Raw genomic sequence first — 21,297 nt, forward strand, 5'->3', positions numbered from 1 at the left:
CTAATGTGGTGAACCCTGTGGATTACCAGATTTTAAGTGTAGAACTCAGTGGAATTTAAGTTATGTGATGAAGTGGTAAAGCACTAAAAGCAGAACAATGAATTGTTCTGGTTACTAATTTTGTCCAAATTGATGTGGATTGATGTAGATTGTAAAAGAAGGCTTTCATGGCTAGGATCACTGGGTTGCTGTGAGTTTTCCGGGCAGTATGACCATGTTCCAGAAGCATTCTCTCCTGATGTTTCACCCACATCAATGGCAGGCATCCTCACAATCTCTGAGGATGCCTGCCATACATGTGGGTGAAAAGTCAGGGGATAATGCTTCTGGAACATGGTCATACAGCCTGGAAAACTCACAGCAACCCAGTTAAAGGCTTTTCACAAGAATTGAAACAGTATATGGTTTTTCTGAGAAATGACAAATCTAAAAATGTAAAAAAAAAATTCATGTTAGGAGCAACTTGAGAAACTGCAAGTTGCTTCTGGAGTGAGACAATTGGCCGTCTGCAAAGATGTAAAAATATAATAATCTGTGGTTGTGCTGATAACCTTAGGAAGTTTAATATTGCTAGAACTGTAATAATAGAAAAGTATCTTGCTTGCTTTCTCATTGCAGTTGGATGGAGGCATGGGTCCTATCTAGTTAGTCAGTGCTTAGTATATTAGTGTGTATAGGTTTGAAGCCTCAGTTTAGTGCATTAGTATTTTGTCTGAGCTTTAGCTTAGTTTAGTTATAGCTATGTATACACATATAGTGTGTGTGTGTGTGTGTGTGTGTTATATACTTACCTTTTTTCTTTCTTTTTCTTACTCCTTTTTTTCTTCTGAATGTCAATTAGATTGTCTGCATTAAAACTAATAAATAATTACAAGGAAAATAGTGTAGGGATCAAGAACTGTATCTTTACTTTCTCTTTTACCTCACTCCTCTCTCAAAAGAGAGGTTGCTCACATTAAAATAGTCAGAAAGTACATAGTTTTAAAACCAAAAATGTACATGCAACTCTTGCCTCCAGAAACTATAAAATTCTATTAAGATCATATATAAAAGAAATCTTGCACACAGAGCAAGATAACCTGCAGTTTTATCATCACAAAGCTGAAAAAACACACTTTTATAAATATAATCCAATCAATTCTGTAACATACAGAGTTGCAAAAATTCATTGTCATCTGTGTAAGAAAGGTATTGTAGTCCCTGAATAACACGTTTATAACTTGTCCACATACACAAAAGTCCTAGCAGATTAATTCTAGGACACAAAAATATCTGGCATGTTGATCACATATCTTACAAAGGTCACAGTTTGTAAAGGTTACAGTTTGATCCAAAAACCATTTTCAAGCATGTACAAAATATAGCAGAAACAAAAATCCAAAATAATAAATCACAACTTCATAAAAAAACAGAAGCAGTGATACTATTAAATAGGCAAAAGTATTTTTCTGATCTTACTGATCAGTCTATATGACAGGATTGCATCAAATAAATCAGAGGAGGACCACATCATATACATGGCACATATTAGAAGGTCTAGATATTTACTATATGCCTGGTAAGAAATTTGAAATATTAAAAATAAGCTAAATTCCCACTGGTTACTTGGCTAAGGAATGCAATGCCCAAGACAAGTAATTTATTTTCCCATCTCAGCCTCCCAGTTATTTTAGGTTCATTTCCAGCTTCCTAACCCCTCCAGAAGGAATGTTTGTTCATCTGTATTTTCTATCTGTAATAGGCATTTGGGCATTACTCTTGAAAGTGGCTACTAAGATCTTCAGCAGGAATGGCTCTGAATCTTTAGAGTTGCTGCTGCTGCTCCTAAAATTCCAGATTCCCACAGGTGGTTCCTTCAGCTTACTGTTGTATCACAATTTAATTTAAACAATTTGGCAAAGATTACATCCATTGCCTCTTATCAGTCTTATGTTTTGATTTTTGTCTTTGTCACTGCTCCCACCCAATACTCTGCAGGACATATCATGTTTTCCATGTTATATTGCATTTAGAAAACTAAACCAAAGTTACAAGTATGCTAAACTGATTGCCCGAGCCTCTGATTAAATTAATAACTGGCTGCTTTCACTTGACATATATTACAACTGTCTAAATCAAATCTAAAATACTATGCCCTTTTCAATTATTTCAGTAAGTATTATATATCTTTTAAGTTCTACTTTACAGCTTGTCTTAGGTTGTGCAGTTGTCTCTCTATCTTACCCTCTTCTAGACTGCTTAACAAATTGTGTGTGTGTGTGTATACACACACAATGCCAATATTTAATAATGTAGTGGACCCATCCTGGTAACATGTACTGATGCTCTTGAAACTGATCCAAGATATCTCTTTGCCACATCTACTACTGAGAATGAAGATACATTTTTTCACTCAGTTTGAGCAGTTTAGATTATCTAACTTGACAATAGAATTCAAATGCATTAATCCCCCCCCCTCCTTTTTAAAATACTGGAATAGCTTAATGCTTATTTTTGTGTCAGTTTCAATCAATTTTTGTTTTTCTTGACCTTTCTTCCAAAATGCTCTGAGAAATGGAACATTTTCCTATACTACCTACCTCACCATTGACATTTTTTCCTATGGCAAATTGAGGCTCTACTAAACCTTTTCCACGTTAGGCCAAGTCTTCATGTGCATTTAGGGTTGAGATATTCAGAGAAGGTACTAGGTTTTTTTGTGCTGGTTCAATCACCTCTGAATAAGGAACAGTATACTTTTGATTGTCCTGAAATACCTTGTGGCGTGACAGAACAATGTAACAGCAACCAGGTTGTTGCACAATATAACCAAATAAAAGGGCATTTGTTTCTATAGTGTCCCTTAACACTATACACCGTAGATTTATCCTTCAAATCTGAATGCCTTACTGTAACCTCAAGTATCCTTTCAGTTCAGCTGCCATGTACTTTTTTTTCAATTTGGAAATAATACGTATAGCATCCACATTTAATAGTGGTTCAAAGAGAGAAGGTGCTGAGTTTGTTTAGTAACTACTGGTGAGATTCACTAGTGCAGGAACAGGTCTTTGTATCCTCTTAGAAACTGGCTGGAATTTGATTATAGGAAAAATACTAAAAAGAATAAAGTGACTTCTAAAATAGATTTATGGTACTGCTGAATTCCTCAATTTTGGCTGTATTTGCTGTAAGTGACTTTAAGTGCTGTAAGTGGCTCCCTTGTTTAAGGAGCTCCACTGGCTGCCGTTCATCTTCCGGTCCCAATTCAAGGTGCAGACCATCATCTATAAAGCCCTGAACGGTTTGGGACCCACCTACCTCCGTGATCGTATCTCCTTCCATAAACCTGCCCGTTCCTTGCGATCATCCGGAGAGGCCCTGTTATCACCATTGCCTATATCCCAGGCTCGCCTTGTAAGTACAAGGGAGAGGGCCTTCTCTGCTGTGGCCCCCCGATTGTGGAACTCACTTCCCACTGAAATAAGGCAAGCTCCCACTCTGTTAGCTTTTAGGAGAGAATTAAAAACATGGCTCTTCCATTGTGCTTTCGGTGAGTAATGTCTGTCATATATCTCCGTATTACTCCCCTCCGAACTTCTATCCTCTAGATTACCCCTTCCAAATGTCCCTGCCCATAGTGGAGTACTTCTCTGTCCCTCTCACTCCGGGTTTTATCTTTGTGTTCAAGCGGCCTGCCCTTGATTTATTGTTTTTTTGTTTTTTTTTATTTCTTGATGTTCTGTTTATTATTATTTATTGTATTTTAAATGGTGTTATGATATGTTGTTCTTATATTTTATTATGTTGTATTGCTCTGGGCATGGCCCCATGTTAGCCGCCCCGAGTCCCCATTGGGGAGATGGTGGCGGGGTATAAATAAAGTTTTATTATTATTATTATTTATGCTTAAACTATATTCCATCGGTTTATATCATTTCTACCTTATCAGGTGAAATGCAGCAGACCTACCAAGTCTGCGGCTCCAAGTGCTTTGTAGCCTCTGTTATTGCTGGCTTCCCTAGGACTGTGAAAAAGACATTGTTAAGTATCTGGCATGCCATAATACATCATTGCATTCAGCTTTGTGCACCACAAGTTGTGCAGGCCAGTATACAAAATAATGCTTATTAGTCAATCAGAGACCTGTGTGTTTGGGATCTTCTTAATCATTCACATATGTAATTCAATTATGGCATCTCTTTCTTGTTCCTTATTAATTCCAATATGACCAATCACAACCTAGCAGTGGACACTTGGACTTAAATCAGAGCTGGGTGTTTCCCATCAGCCCTCCTTAATTTGGCTAAAGGTGAGGGACACTGTACTTCATTCACATTCAAACGTTCAATGATTCCACATCCATTGCTTATTTTCCAGTTCCAGTATGGTTTGATATTATTTTAAATGATATTTTGAAAGATTTCTCAAGTCTCCTTTTAAACCAATATGAATAATTTATATTGAGGTAAGAGCAGCTGATAATTACTTATCCCAGCAAACAAAATCCAATCCAAACCAACTTAGCTTTCTTTGTGTCAGCATCATTTCCTGCTAGATGCTTGGGAGAGAAAGGTTTGCTTCCAAAATAAATTATGGGCATTTATCTTTTTAAAAACACAGCATGAAATTGTACTGTAAAAATGACCACATTTGTGTTTGTGATTGCAAGTACAAATCTAAAAGGACCTTGAAACATTTGTAGGCATGGAAAGTATACAATACAAGGAGAGCAAAGCAGAGGTGTAGAAATCCAGGGGCATCTACAATAAAATTAAAAATACTATCATTGAAATGAAACTTGAATGACTGAGGCTGCAGTTCTTTACCTGCTTACCTGTAAATAAGGCCTGTTGAACTTTATGGGACTTATTTTAATTTGACATTTATATGATTGCGTTATGAAAGGAGGGCATGGGTTTCTGTTCATTTCTTTTATTAAACTGCTTTAATATTAAGGACTATTCTAACCTAACAGAGCAAACAGAAGTACTGAAATCTGTCAACACTGGCTTGGCGGTTACCAGTAGATGTTGACTTAACCCAGGAGCACGAGTTTTTAAAAGAGCTTGAAAAGTTCCTTAAAACAAAACAAAACACTACAACCCATTGTGCCATAACCTTGGGGATTTCTCAGAGTTTTAGTCCAAAAAAACTATTTCCCCCAAGCTTTAGTTTTAAATTTAGTCAATATACAGAGAAAAAAGGCATTTTCTTTAGAGTAATAATTGCCAGTCTCCAATGAAAAAGAATAAAACTTTCCAGATCAGAAGCCATAATATCCATAAAGGAATGGGTAGAATGTGAAAGTTACCTTGTTATCTCACCACTGCCACAATTCAAATAATTATACAGAAACATTTCACAGGCATCTACATACTGGTATGTATCAAAACTGGCAAAAATTGTTGCAGCTCTTCCACAATCTCCTCTCTGAAATGGGAAAGGGAACATACATAAAATTGAAAGATAAGAGGTTATGTCCAGATTTCATAAAAGCATGTCATCTGTTTCCCCAGTGAAAGTGAAAGACATCCAAATTTGCCTCTTAACTGAAGTATGTAATTCAAGGGTGAGATCGCCCCCCCCCCTCCCAAAAGTTCTTCCACATCCCTTGGCCTATATAGAGAAATGACTGGTTGTCATTCTGCCTGCTACTTAGGGGGCATACTTGATCATTGCAGTCATTGCCTCCACACTCCTCTGCTGAAAATCTAGTAGGATTTCTTGGAAGCCCTGCTAGACTGACAGAATGTCAATTAGACTGGCAATCCCCACTTAGGTGGTAATAGGGCACATGCTTGTATGGATTTTCTACTTAAAAGATGCTACCTTTGTACAAAAGATGAAGAAAATCCAGCCATTCTTTTTATGCTGTAATATTCTGCAATGCTTAAACATACTCCTTCCCAGGTATAATAATCTCCATACTGATCAGTCCACAGCAGATCTTTTGCCAAAATGGTATTTAAGGAGGTTTAGATGGCATTACTAGCAGTTTAGAAAAAGGTTGCTGTAAATGAGAAACACCTACAGATTCATTGTAGCTTACTCTGGGGTTTTCTGTACTACAAAAAAAACCCCACCCCATATTAGCCTGTAAGAACAATCTGAGTACAGTGTAGAAGTTGGTAATTTGAGACCCAAATAGTTTCACTGCCAAGAAGCCCTTAATGAGGAAGATGGGGCTTAACACAACCCATTCAAAACTATGAATGTAGTAGCACATTTGGAAAGTATTTTGCCAGATAAGATGGTATAGTCACCTTACAAGGAGGATTGTCTGGAAGGAAGAATTACAGCAGGAGCCTATGTATATCTGCTTAGAAGTAAGTCCAAGTTGAATGGGATTATTCCTAGGACTGCAGCCTTAGGTGTATGCCCACATTGATAATTTAGGGTAGTTCAAGCCATTTGTGGCCAGAGGAAAAAGTTAAAATGCAAATATTGTCACTTTGAATAAAACTGTTAAGGGGAAAACTCAAATTTTGGCCACAACACAGAAAAGGAGACATGGCGTGCAAGAGACATAAAAATATATATCTACATTTAGTTTTAAAAGCACACTTGTATTTGGCACAGTTTTGCTTTTGGGAGAATGTTAAAATTTTCATCTTAAAAAAGTACAATAAGAAGCTGAAGTTAAAGAATATCGATAAGGCCACATGGCAAGTTCATAAAAGTGCAGGTATTAGCCAAAGAGAAGTCCCAAAGTATCCTGCAGCAAAGGCATGAGAGGTAGGTAATCCACTTCTAAAGATCCATGTCAATGGTACCAGAAGAGGTCTTCAGTGGCACAGAGTCAAAACCATCAGATGTTCTCTAAAGACAACATAAAAGGAAGTCTGGTTAAGGCTAGGAAAGAAAGGTTGCATTTTTCTCAGATTATGCTTTCCTATTTCATATCCCACTTCTTTAACCACGCTACTAGTGACTTTCAGTAAACAATTCTCTTAAGCCTCCATCTGCAGTGACCACAATAATTACTTTCAAGTTGTTATATAGTTGGGATAAGAAACTTTTATTATTTTTACTCTTAGAGAAGTGGCACTATGGAGGAAAATAGATATATGCAAATATCCAACATCTAGTCCAGGATGGGTAAAGTGCATCTCTCCAGATGTGGAATTACAACTCCCATCTGCCCTAGTCAACATAGCAGATGATGAGAAATGCTAGGAGAAGCCGCCAAGAACCTTTGGAGGGCTGCACTTTGCCTATCATGATCTAGTCTGAAGAGCCAAGGTTGATTTAGATAGCATAACTTGTGTAAGGGGAGGGGAAAAATCCACTCACACTCTTCACTCACTTCACTTCACTTCACTTCACTCACACTTGCTAAATGCCTGTACTTTATCCCATGTAAATATATGATCTTGCTATTGCTCTCACTACCCTCTCAGGCTCCTTCCACATGGCTAAATAAAATCTCACATTATCTGCTTTGAACTGGAATATATGGCAGTGTGGACTCAGATATCCCAGTTCATAGCAGATATTGTGGGATTTTGTGCCTTGATATTCTGGGTTATATGGCTGTGTGGAAGGGCCCTTAGAAACACCATTGGCAGTTCTGGCTCTGATTCCTAAGGGATGAAGCTGAGCAAGAGGCAGTCAATTAGGCAGATAACACAGAACCCATCGTGCATTTACTCTCAAACGTACAATGAGCAGCCATGTATTTAAGAGACAAGATAAGTTCCAGCCATGGTTAGATTATAATCTTGTACTTGTATCTTGAATTAATGCCCATTAGTCTGTCTAGTGCACACTTCACTCGCATGTCTTCTTCATCCAAAGAAAGGAGGCTACAGCTCTAAAAAGCTGGCAGCTGTGTTAGAGTTTCTCATAATGCAGGCCCTCCTCTATGCCCCAGTCGGACCACATGGTCATCTCATCTAATGGAAATGGATTGTTGCATGTCCTCAGTTAGCTGGTTTGCTTTTAGACACAGACACACAAAACAATACCATTTATATTTGATCTCTATCTACCTGGAAGACTCTTCCTCTTAGTTCACTGAGAACAGCCCTACACACAGAGTTCTGCCAACCCTGACTGTACCTAAGAAAAGCCTACAGGAAAACAAATAGCCACATTAGAAAGTAAAAACAAAGCCAGAACATTAGTCAATGCAGTAGGAAATACAACAACACATGCAGAGAGTCTCACGGGGCTGAAGAAAGGTCATAGGTCTATCCTGGAGAAAGGATCCTATGAACATTTGTGATGCTTGTCTAACACAAGGAAAGCTAACTGCATCTGGTGTGTTAATTTTTGGAAGGAAGTACATTTTTCTCTTGTACTATCCTTCTCTGCCAAGAGTTTTAGGAGGGTAGTGGAGAATGAGGCTCACATCAGTCTTCGTAGTCTTCTGTCTTGTGTAGTGTTCAGTTTACACTCATTAAGACAATTAATTACAAATAGCCCAAGTCAAAAATGAAAGGGATATTGACTTGAAGAAGAAAATATATGCATGCCTCAGTGATATCTTGCATATTAGGTGGATTGGGACAATGTCTATTTAGATATGACCTAGAAAAATAAACTGGACACCGCAAAATATCTGTCAGGTTAAATAAACAGTGGAATCAAGCCCAAGGCCTCCATTGCTTCATTTTTCCCATTGTAGCAACAGGGATCCACAAATACCTCACCTTGGTAGTGAATGCCTTTATTTTGCCAAAAAGAGAATTCTTGCTTGTGAAAATCAGGTCATCCTCTACATCTTCCCCCTCCATGATGGCACAACTGTCAGCAGCAGGCAGCTCACTGTCCTTGGCACTGGCATTCATCACTAGCTTTGAATATTTATATTCCAGTCTTGAAAGAGAGAGAGAGAAAAGTAAACTTGAGGGAGAAAAACAGCTTGCAGACCTCTTTTTGACATCATCCTTTAATTCTCTAAGCACATTGTCACTTTTTGGTTACTCCTCCTTTCAGCCCCCGCTTCTTCTAATCACAAAAATTCCTTATTCTGGTACCTCCTCTATAAACAAATGAATTTATAATGTGTGAATTGATAATATACAGTCAACCCTCCACAATTGCTGGAGTTAAGAGCACAGGATGCCTGCAAAAGGGAAAACCCAAAAATTAAAAATTCTATTTCTTTTACTCGAGGGAACATCTTTCTAAGATTTTCTAGGTCCTCCAGCATGAATCTGTGGTCACTTTCTTGTGGAAGTTGAGCACAGAGTTGTGCATTGGAGGACCTAAAGATTCCCTAAGAGAATATCAAATCTGCAAATAATGAATTCAGCAAAAGCCAGGCTTGGCTGAAGTATAACAATGTATAAAGATAAACATATATGATTCAATAGGTAATGTTATTTGAAAAACAAATTCAGCTTCTACTTTTGTCTGTCTGTTATGTTGTTCAAGGTTATCATCTGACATAAAAGGTAAACTAGAAGAGGATACTATACAGTGCTATCTATGTAGCTATAACTAAGAAGCAGATGTTGGGACCTGTCAAGAACAGGAGCTAGCTTACTTCTGATTTTTCTTCCAGAAGTAGCATGTCATAGCTGTTAGCAGAACAGCAGCACAAGTCCCAGCTGAAATTCCCACTTTGAGCCAGAAGTCCATGGTTTTGCAGATACTGACTTTTTGCTCTGGGAGCAGGATGCCTCTTGCACAGAGCTTTGGCTCCCGCCAGACATATGTCGTTCGCTGTAGAAGAAAAAGCAAGTGTGCTTCTTTTCAGTCATATATACTCCTAGCTCATATAGACAAACAATAGTAATACTTTGTTACATATAAGCAGCAGTAACAGTTGCTACAGGGATCTTAAAAGAGATAAATATATCTTAGCAAAGATAGTAAGTGAGCTGTTGCAAGATGCTGCCAAAGTGTGTCATCATTTAAAAGCTCTGTGTACTACACATACACATCTGAAATCAGTAGTAGTAGTGTAAAAATGTTTTAAATCTGACTATGAGTACTCCAAGACCACACTTTTATTGTGAAATCACTCTATGTACCTCTCTGTTGTGGCAAATCTGATGGTACCCAGTGGGGGGCAGGGGATGGGGATGGCACTCACCACCTCACGCCCCACATCGCCCAATATAGCCCCACAACCCACATCACCCAACATCCTACGGGGGCGAACAGTCGGGGGAATTGTCGACTGCTCAGCTTCTGTCCATTGTCTCAACATGGGAAGCCTCCTGTGTTGCTGCAGTGACATGCACCAGATCTTCTATAGTTTTATAGTTTACTAGCTGTGCCCGGCCATGCGTTGCTGTGGTGAAGTATGGTGGTATAGGAAATAAAGTATTGAGGAACTGGTGGTAGTTAAGGTAAAGGGTAAGGATTTCCCCTTGACATTAAGTCCAGTCATGTCTGACTCTGGGGGTTGGTGCTCATCTCCATTTCGAAGCCGAAGAGCTTGCGTTGTCCGTAGACTCCTCCAAGGTCATGTGGGATGACTGCATGGAGCGGCATTACCTTCCCGCCGGAGCAGTACCTATTGATGCACTCACATTTGCATGTTTTCGAACTTCTGGGTTGGCAGAAGCTGGGGCTAACAGTGGGGGCTATCTCCGCTCCCCCACTCTCACTTATTCAACATAAACGGGCCGGCAGAATGTTGGATAAGTGAATATGTTGGATAATAAGGAGGCATTAAGGATAAGCCTATTAAACATCAAATTAGGTTATGATTTTACAAATGAAGCACCAAAACATCATGTTAGACAACAAATTTGGCAGAAAAAGTAGTTCAATACGCAGTAATGCTATGTAGTAATTACTGTATTTATGAATTTAGCACCAAAATATCACGATATATTGAAAACATTGACTACAAAAATGCGTTGGATAATCCAGAACATTGGATAAGCGAGTGTTGGATAAGTGAGACTCTACTGTAATTATTACATAGCATTACTGTGCATGGAACTACTTTTTCTGTCAAATTTGTTGTATAATATGTTTTGGTGCTTAATTTGTATAACGGTGACCTAATTTGATGTTTAATCGGCTTTTCCTGAATCCCTTCTTATTATCCGACATATTCATTTATCCTGCCAGCCTGTTTATGTTGGATAAGTGAGACTCTACTGTATATTGATAATCTTATATTATCTGCTTAGAACTGGATTATATGAGGCCCCTTCTTCACAGCTGTATAAAATGCACACTGAAGTGGATTATATGGTAGTGTGGAGTCAAGATAATCCAGTGCAAAGCAGATAATATAAGATTATAAATGGGTTATATAGCTGTGTGGAAAGGACTTGAGCCTATACTGCCATATAATCCAGTGCAAATTAGATAATCTGTGGAAGAGGCCTAAGTCTGCCTGTCCCCTGGGCTGAGTTGGTTGCTAGGAGACCAAGTGGGCAGAGATTAGCCCTCTAAATGGCAGCAATTGGATAAAAACAATTATTCCTTTCCTTCTAATTAGGACTTTATTTTTCTTTTCTTTTTGTTGTATCAACCTAGAGGCGTGGATGATGGGTTGTGTTGTCAAATTTCGAGGTTGGGGGGGCCTGTAGTTTTGTTGTTTTGTCGGTCACCGTGATGCCATCATTCATTTATATATATAGATAGATAGATGGAGCCCTGTCAGAAGTAGTTCAATGTCCAGGGGCAGCTGAACCTATACGCAAACTACGCAAATGCAGAAGGCGCCAATCCCCTGGGGGCTCTATTGAGGAACCCTCAGGTTTCCCTAGGCTGGGAAGGTGTCCCGCGGCACTTCGTAGCTGCTCTTCATGGTCAACACCAGGCTCTGGGTGGCGGCGCTGCTGCTGCTTTCCATCTGCGTGTTTATATGTGAGGGGAGTGCGGCTGTTGTTGCTGCTGCTGCTGCCCGTGAGGCGGTGGGGCCTGAGAAAGATGGCGCCTGTGGGTGCACGAAGGAGGTGGGAGGAAGGCGGGGTACCTTGGCAAGAAGCCTCCCGTTCTTCTTCTTCTTCCTCCTCCTCCTCCTCCTCCCCCCCCCCCCCCCCCCCGCAAAGGCCTGGCCAAGGAAAACCTGGGGCATGTTGCTAACACGCCCCGCATTTCCCAAAAGTTCCCCAAAGGGCCTAGGGAAACCCAGGGCGCGTTGCTTTGCAATACGCCCCGCATTTCCCCAAAGTGCCGGGCCTTTGCAGGAAGGAGGAGGAGGAGGAGGAATGGGAGGCTCTGGGCAGCAGTGCTAGTGCGAGGAGCCCTCCCTCGGCCTGCCCCCTGGATGTGCACACCTTCACCATGGCCGCCCTCCAAGGCTGAGAGAGTGTGCCTTGGCCAAGGGCCAAGGAGTCTCCACTGAAGCTCTATCACCAATCCTTGTTTCCACAGGGCACAGGCAGCAAAACAAACACCACAGGCGTGTTAAGCCTTCCCTGTGCTACGCAAAGCTCTCTCTCTAAAACAGGTACATATTTCAAGTGTAACTCCAGCCAAAGGTAGATAGCCCCATCTATTAATCCTATAAAGAAGCTCTTCCCTCCGGTAAAGGCCCGGCACTTTGGGGAAATCTCCATGGCTCTCTTCTTCCACTCTCACTACTTTTGGGGGGGGGGGAGGCAAAATACTCTTTGCTTACACTTGAAAATTGCCTAGGGCTGGTCCTGTAAATGTCATCTGATAGGAGCTGGCAAGCTCTGTCATAAAACCATAGAAGAACTGGTGCATGCCACCGAAGCTAAGCCCATTTTATGAGGTAGACAGTTATTGTTTGTAGCAAGGCAGAAGGGGTCTATATGTTGAATTTCATTTACAACCCTTCCTGTTACATGGAATGGGAACAAGAAGTCATTGTTTCTTTCTGTTTGGCTCATGTGCCTTTTCTTACATACGTGTTCATTAATTTCGGTTTGCTTTTCCTGCATGGCAGCGGATTGGACTAGATGGCCCATGTGGTCTCTTCCAATTCTATTATTCTATGATTCTATAAACTGACAGTTGGGATGTGGTACCTTGGGAAAAGCTCATTTTAAAATTCATGTAATTCTATGTACAAACATGCAGCTTGCAAACCTGGGAAACAATGAAAACTCAAAAAATGGATTCTAAATCTCTACCTGTATCCCTCCAACACAAGCACTGGTGATGGCATGATAATCATCTGTAGAACAAAGGGGGCAAGCTTCAACAGTCTCCCACAGGAAATGAAAAGTGCATCCATCACAGGTTCCATCAGGGCATTTGCTATTTGCAAATTACAAGAAGTAATTTTGAATGGAATTAAATCATTTCAATCACTTCTCCAGTAGTAAACAGTCTCAGAATCTATGGATTAGGCATTAGACCTTTCTTAGCTACTACCGAAAATCCTTTAACCAATTATTCTACAGACCAGGGATGGCCAGCTGCATTAGCCCCCAGGATATCTTGGAGGGCCATCCGGCCAAATCTCCTCCCACAAATAACATTTATTATTTCTGCTCTCTAAGGGTTAAGGGGGCATATTCACCATGTACACAAAATAGGAACTCTGCTATGCTCCATCATCAGAATCAAATAAAAGGATAAAAATGAAGTGTAGGATACTTCACTTAGGCAGAAAAAATGAAATGCCCAGATACAAGATGAGTGACACTTGACTTGACAACAGTCCATGTGAAAAATATCTTTGAGTCTTTGTGGACAACAAGTTGAACTGTAGGAACATGATCCAACAATGTGATCACTGTCTCCCAAAGCAGTTACTATACCCCCAAATTCAAGAATGGAAAATAGATTGTTGGTGGAGAGAAAAAGATATTTAAAGATGGGCTTAAAGCTAACATTAAAAACTGTGGCATAGACACTGAGAACTGGGAAGCCCTGGCCCTTGAGTGCTCTAATTGGAGGTCAGCTGTGACCAGCAGTGCTGTGGAATTTGAAGAGGCATGAATGGAGGGAGAAAGGGAGAAATGTGGCAAGAGGAAGGCATGTCAAGCCAACCCTGACCAGAACCACCTTCCACCTGGAAACTGATACCCTTATTGTGGAAGAACATGCGGGTCAAGAATAGGGCTCCATAGTCACCTATGTATCCACCACCAAGACACTACATTTGGAAGGCTATCATACTCAGACAACGGGGATCGCCTAAGAGAAGAGCCGCAGCTAAAAAGCCCATGGGATTTTGGGCTATGTCAAAAGGAGATCAAGGGAAGTATGGTGCTCCTCTTTTCTGCTTTGATCAGATCTCACTTATACAACAATGCTTGTGTCAAAAATACTTTTTTTCTAAGTTATATTTCTAAGCATGAGAACTAAAGTCAGTTCTAGCAATTATGATTGCATCAAACTAGACACAATAACAGAGATATCTTTAAGCAATTGTGATACCTTACATAGGAGCTCCACTTCTTTAACCAAATTAAAGCATGGGGGACAAGAATGTAACACTTCCTTTTACAATATTTTACACACACCCCCAGTGTTGTCTTAATGCATGAGCATGCTGGGCAATTGCCTGGGCGTGGGTGGGGGGCATTAGTTTCAATCAAATAATTTATTGTACAAACCCAAGGCCATGACAAAAAGGTACAGGTACAGGGTGCACTGAATAGTACCCTCAAAGCAAACAGGAAAAAGGATAACAAAGACCATAATCATGTTCACACAAAGAGCAAAAACAATGGGGCATAAGCATAGACGCTCCATTCTAACCTATATACAGACTAGAATGTAACACTAATTTTCCACCCCTCTCAAACATTAAACTCTCCTGCTAACTCCATAAAAGAAGAAAAACTATGGCTTATAGCTGAGAGTTGGCATGTCTGCATTCATGAGATAAATGTTACTATTTTTAATGCTTGCAATGTTATCAAAGCAAAATATTGTAATGGATTCACGGGAGGCAGTGAATGGCTGGAGACAACAGTTGTTTCCATTATTGCAAGCAGAACCTCTGCTGTTTGTGTTCCAGGAATTCTATTTGTGTAATGAAAGGTTAGAGGTAGTGTAAAAACGTGAGGGAAAAAACTGTAGACTTATTATGTAATACTAATATGATTCTATGATTCTATGATTCTAATAAATATAAGCTTATTTTATCAATAATATGCATTTTTATTCCTGTAAGTGGTTGTGAAGGCAGGGTCTAGTGCACTGCTTTACCTGAGGGCTTATAATTCTGTTAAGATGGCTCTGATATAACCCACCCAAACAAATATCTGCCTTGATATGGACTGTTCGGTAAAATATATGCACTTGTATGTTTTGGAATAGGAAGGAAATTCCAACTTCACTTAGAATAAATAGTGGGGCAACAGAAAAATTTAACTGGCAAAAATGATACAGAAGGGCAAGACTTGACCTTATCTCCTCAAGTGCTGGATTAGTTATGTTGATTTGAGACGCATGTGGTTAGTATTTGCAAAAAGCTTTAGGAAACAGAGATGCAAGTATATTTTTAATATGACTTTACTAGGAGAAGAATGGGATCATGGACATATTTAATACTCATTTAAAACAAAACTATCAAGATGGTCAGAAAGGAGATTCCAAGCAGGAATACATTCATTTATAGGTGAATTCATCATTACTAACCAACACACGAGTGTGTGTGTGGGGGGGGGGGGGGGGGGGCGGGCGAGGGGGAAGAGGTCTCTTAGAAACTTTTAAACCAATGGAAATAATAAGGTTTTTTAACCATAAAATGACCATCACAGGGTTTTAGTAGGTACTTTTCTCAGAGGGCTTTCCATTGCCTCCTTTGAGGCTAGAAAAGTGTGACACGCCTAAGGTCTCCCAGTGAGATTCCATAGTTAAATGGTGATTCAAACATAGTCAAACACTCAAATCACTACACCTCATGGGCTTTCATAGGATATATACAGAACATGCATTAAAATTAGAAACAAGCATACACATCCGAAGTGTGAAGTACACAGAAACTGGGCCTTCTCCATAGGTGAAAAAGCATGCCAACTCCCCTTCAGAGGTACAACAATAATTCCCGAAATGTATGAAAAAATATCTGTTCTCTTGCCTTCTGCATATTATATATCTGAACTAACAGTGATCGCAGACTTCAATTTTTTTGACATCTCTTAAATTAGCCTCTTAATTACTCCCTCTCTGCACCAATTTCTGGTGTGCCCCATTGTGGAGGTTAGGGCAGATTGCCAATGGGACACAGCTGCTAGCAAGAAAAATACTAGCCAGCAAACTTACTTTGGCACAGAAAAAGTTCCAGTCTGTGGCTTTAGGGGATTACATCTCATTCTGATGGCAGTGGCTCTCCCCTCATTACATGTCTGGGTCACATCACTGGATCTGCAAGTTAACCAAATATATTAGCTTATGATATGCCTGTAACAAGTGGTAATCCCACACCCTGGATAGAAATCAGGCTCATGTGTAGAGTTAGACAGAAGACTGAACTCATTACATGGATTACAGGAGGGTGGGAAACATCATTCTCCAGCACTAAAGAAAAAACTTTAATTTTCTGTCTTGTTCTCTAGTTACTTGTTACAGCTATTTTCTGGTTTAGAAAGCAAAGTTTATTTATTTATTATTTATTTACAGTATTTATATTCCACACTTCTCACCTCAAAGGGGACTCAGGGCAGATTACAATGAACATACATATGGCAAACATTCAATGCCATCAGCCAAACAACATACAGACACAGACAGAGGCATTTAACATTTCCAGCTTCACGATTCCGGCCACAGGGGGAGCTGTTGCTTCACTGTCCACTAGTGACTGTACTTCCTCATTCCTTTCCGGCATGTTGCTGGCAGTTTTATGGTGTTGTAAATTAGTTAAATTAGCCTCCTGCATAAAGCGTACCTAAATTTCCTACCTGACAGATGCAACTGTCTTTCGGGCTGCATAGGTCAACAGCAAGCTGGGCTATTTAATGGTTGGGGGCTTAACTCGACCCGGGCTTCGAACTCATGACCTCTCTGTCAGTAGTGATTTATTGCAGCTGGTTACTAGTCAGCTGCGCCACAGCCCAGCCCTGTTCCCTCTGATGCTAAAACATCGTAAAAATATTCAAGACAAAATTCATTTCATTGCTAAAAATGGACAGTACCTACTATTTATCTTTGTTTGACAATCTTTAGCTTACCTGTAAAAGAATATCACATCTGGTAAGCCCACATTAGCAGGGAAATCATCAGCAAGAGAGGTTATGTTGTCCAGAATAGGCTGTGTTGTTACGCCTGCAAATTAGTAGCAAACCAGTAAAAAGGAGACACTGCATAGGGGAGGATGTAATTCTAACCTAAATTAGCATGAACCCTAATACCCCAAAATACACTGTGCTATAGAGTTCCTCCACAAAAGAGAACAATGTCATATCATTGCCAATTTCAGCAAAGAGACTTGTTTGTCACCCCTGCCCTCCAGCTTTTTTGCAAATTTGAATTAGGTCCATGGCATCATGTGAGTTTATGATACCTTTGGCTGGGGAAAGAGTCTTCCAGAACCTGTTCAACCCTCAGCAGTCCTAGTCAACATGGATGATACTAAGGGATAATAGGAGCTACATTTCAACAGCACTTAATAGTCTGCACAGTTCCTAGTTCTGGGTTAGGAAATGCCAGTTAATGTGCATTTGCTTTGCGTATTGCATTACCAGTTTTTTAAATCATAAAAATAAAACCTTTATGGTTGAGCCTAAACTGGGGCATGAAACCCAGTCTAAAAACAGTGTCATTCTTATACAGTTTTAATATATAGTGTTAATGTTGTTATTTCTAAAAAAATACAGTCATGTAGGAAAAACCCCGGATAGCTCCTTGCTTTTCTAGGAATTGAGTCAAAAGTTCAGCTAGAACTTAGTGTGGGAAAGACTAAAGGGAACAGATACCAACTGGCATTAAGTTTCTTGATTCAAGAAATCATATTTTTCAACTGAAAACCTATTTGGATCTTGCTGGTTTCCAATCTACCATTTTTATCTAGCAAACAGATGGGCAGGGTTGGTCTAGTCACTTCAATCACTTCATTTAACATTCCCTAAAGCTTCCATCGAAAAATTGCATCAGCTCTCAGGTCAAAACACAGAATGACGGTAGCTCTCACCTATGAAGTGGTCACCCAGGCTCACAGGCTGTGAAGACATCACTGTTTTGTAGCCCATTACGTCAGAGGGGACAATGACAGACTGGCATATGTAGGACAAAGTTGCTTTGGAGAATTCTGTCTCCTTGCCAAGGTCATGTATATCAGTGACATTATCAATGCAAGTAGCTGTCTTCCTTCCCTTCAGGAAAGGAGAAAGAGAAGGAGAAAAAACACTGTCGTAGTACTTTTATTTTTCATTGAATTAAAAATTCTTTTGGAAAAAAATCAAAGATTCAACTTCTCCACCCAAATAGACAGATGCATGTCAACAGTGGGACATTTTTATTAGGTCACAGTTTCGACCCTCCTAAGAGTTAAAGAAGGGAATACTATCAATCAGCAGGTGCTAGAAAGGATTCATATGGTATAATCAGGCAAAGCAATATATCAAAAACTGTAATGAAAGTTTTCTGTGTAGTATTGACTCTAATGTTACACGAGAGCTTGGAAACTCTCCACACAATAGGGGTTGACCATATTGTAGAATGGTTTTACAAGTTATAGGTCTCTGTGAAGGAAATATGTCTTGAATATCTTGATGTGACTTGCCATATATGTGTACATGTACTTACATTGTTCCCACAGAGGCTGATGTTGAAGTGATGAAAATACTTCAGTCCTTTTGAGGTAAAGCTGGGTCCTGATAGAAAGGATGTGCTGTTGGCCAGTGCTGAAAATTCATACTCCAGAGTCCTGCCATTTGTGTGGACTGAGAGGTAGCAATCATTGTAACAGAGAGAATGGATCTGGGGAAGAAGAGAATATAAAGTCAGTTTATTGCCCACAGAGCCATTCAGAAATTATCCTTTTCTCCGGTGGTACTTTTGACCTCTTAGTTCTGAGACGAATCAATCCTGATTTGAGATTATTCTAATGCAAGCCACAACCATACCACTCAGGAATCCAATATGCTTCTGTCCACATGAATTGCTCATGCCAATACAGGATGTCCACAAAACCATGTGAATGGTTTCACAAAACAGATATGAAGCGGGAATTGCTCACCTGCTTTTGGGTTTCTTCCATTTTGACAGAACATACCATCTTTCTGAGAATATGTGCACGTGGGGCTATGGCAGGAGGTGTATTTGTGAAATAACAGGATATTTCCATAAATAAGGAATCCTTTCCTATCTCTATTTTCTAGATAAAATACACACATGTATATTTATTTATGTATCAATCAAAGTGTGTAATTTTATTAATTGATTGATTGACTGAAATATTTTCATCTTGATCTATTTCTAAAGATCTCGGGTTTAAAGCTATACAAACATGCAAATCAATGTAGAACGAGTCAACAGGCATATGTGTATGTATATATTTATGGGCCATGAGCATATGTGCATGTATCTGTATATAAACATAAACAAATTAATATATGTGTGACAAGAATTACATATATTTAAATAGATGGATGAATTGGTCCATGGAAGGGAGGAATCAAAACAACAGAAGGATAATGCTCCTGCTGTGTTCAATTAATATACTTCAGAGTACCAAACAAATATGATCTCAAAAGTCAAATCACAATGTTATAAATTTTGCATACTCCTATTATAATTATATTACCCTGCTGTTGCTGCAATCTAATTCAATAAATATCCTTCTGTCCATTAAGTTAATTACTGGCCTCTTATACTGTTCTTCTGTTTAAGCCAATCTAAATCTATGCAGCTATCTCAGTTTAGGAATCATCGACAATCAACACAGAGGGTGAAAAAACAGTACCTTGTTGCTTGTTGTGCCAGGGCCACAAGGGATGCAAGCCTGATTGCCATAAGGCTGGTGAGCTTTCAGATAAGTATTAGATGCACATGGATAGCAGCCACCAGAATCTCTGTCAATGTAGTGTCCATGGGGACAGGAAGTACAGGATGAACCAGAAGATTCGAGAGCACATGGCCGGCAGTAGGAAGCTACACCATCAATGACATTGGTCACATTGACAGAGTATAGCTTGGCAACGTCATTTGTGTATTTTCTTCCCTGGAACAAATGCAGACAGTACTATAAATGAAGCAGAAGTATTTAATAAAGGCAGAGAGCTGCAGGAAATAGCTTCACTTTTTAATTATAATCTCTTCTATTTTGTAGGACACTGAAATATTTCCACCATTCTTAGTGAGAACTTATGTAAAAGGATAATTAAGAGCAGCAGATCTCCAAGGAATCCACCATCCTTACCGCCTCATGATATGCTGTCCTTTGGAAAGCCCATGTGAAGCTCATGGTGGCATTCTTCTCAATGATGTAGGTGTAGGATTGCTTTCCCTTAGACCCAACCCAGGTTTCCACAGGTGTGTTCGTTCTGGAATTCACACCCTATCAGGAAGGGAATGACAGGGGACCAATGAAAAAGGAATAGGCACTGATTTCCAACTAAAGAACTCTTTACTACAAATACAAAATAGTAATACTTCCATAATCTGAGGATGAAGTAGGGGAATAATGCTAGCAATGAGATAAAATTTTGCAAATGGCAATCTGATAGCCAACAGAATGGGGCACCTGCAGAAAAGTGAAAAGAGGGAGATGGAGGGGAAACGTGCTGAAGTGGCTACAGTATCTTGGAGAAATTTCTATTTACATGTATTGCTGAAAAACTGAGGTAGGTTTTACCACTAAAAACATGGAGAAGGACTGAAATATTGTGGTTTATTCAATTATTCATGACCTGCAGAGAATCTAAATATAAATGTAAAATTTTCATCGTTCTTATTATTTTTCTTTTTTTGTATTTGTGTATCTATTTGTGGATTTGCTAATTCTAGTCTATTTCTACATACATTTGTTGTTGTGTTTCTTCAAGTCATTTCCAATTTATGGTAAGTCTAAGGTGAATCTATCATGGGGTTTTCTTGGCAAGATTTGTTCAGGAGGTGTTTGTTTTTGCCTTTTTCTGAGGCTGAGAGAGTATGACTCACCAAGATAACCCAAGGGGATTTCATGTCTAAGCAAGGATTTGAGCCTGTGGTCTACTAGTATCCTAGTCCAACACTCAATTCTTTAACAACATAGAATGTCATAGTCAAAGGTTCCAGATACACCATGCAAGCTCTCTCCAAGATATCTGCTATTGATCTGTCTGTCTGTCTGTCTATCTACACACACACACACACACACACACACACACATATACAACATAATGTATACATACACACACACACACATTCAATATTTTTAATATTCTCATACTAATCTTATTAACAATATTAGCATTACCAATGGAGAGATTTTTAATTAACAGTTATCCTTCCACTTTTGTGGGTTCATGCTTGTGGTTTTGATTATTCACG

The 21,297-nt window shown here is 39.5% G+C and overlaps 1 protein-coding gene across 2 annotated transcripts in view; it reads right to left on the minus strand.

Moving 5' to 3' along the window:
• Positions 1-885: 885 nt before the first annotated feature.
• elapor1 (endosome-lysosome associated apoptosis and autophagy regulator 1) overlaps positions 886-21,297 on the minus strand; it is a 97,005-nt gene continuing 76,593 nt past the window's right edge. The window contains exons 13-23 of one of the 2 annotated variants that reach the window (XM_062978415.1): positions 20,186-20,323; positions 19,730-19,987; positions 18,571-18,744; positions 17,957-18,137; positions 16,998-17,091; positions 16,090-16,191; positions 12,999-13,125; positions 9,473-9,651; positions 8,634-8,799; positions 7,971-8,051; positions 886-6,798 (exon numbers count right to left, since the gene is read on the minus strand). In XM_062978415.1, coding sequence (XP_062834485.1) covers positions 6,730-6,798; positions 7,971-8,051; positions 8,634-8,799; positions 9,473-9,651; positions 12,999-13,125; positions 16,090-16,191; positions 16,998-17,091; positions 17,957-18,137; positions 18,571-18,744; positions 19,730-19,987; positions 20,186-20,323 — 1,569 coding nt within the window. In that variant the 3' untranslated portion in view covers positions 886-6,729. The remainder of the gene's footprint in view (positions 6,799-7,970; positions 8,052-8,633; positions 8,800-9,472; positions 9,652-12,998; positions 13,126-16,089; positions 16,192-16,997; positions 17,092-17,956; positions 18,138-18,570; positions 18,745-19,729; positions 19,988-20,185; positions 20,324-21,297) is intronic. The other variant, XM_016993334.2, reaches the window with a different exon arrangement.

Source organism: Anolis carolinensis, chromosome 4 (genome assembly GCF_035594765.1).
Source record: "Anolis carolinensis isolate JA03-04 chromosome 4, rAnoCar3.1.pri, whole genome shotgun sequence".
Lineage (NCBI taxonomy): Eukaryota > Metazoa > Chordata > Lepidosauria > Squamata > Dactyloidae > Anolis > Anolis carolinensis.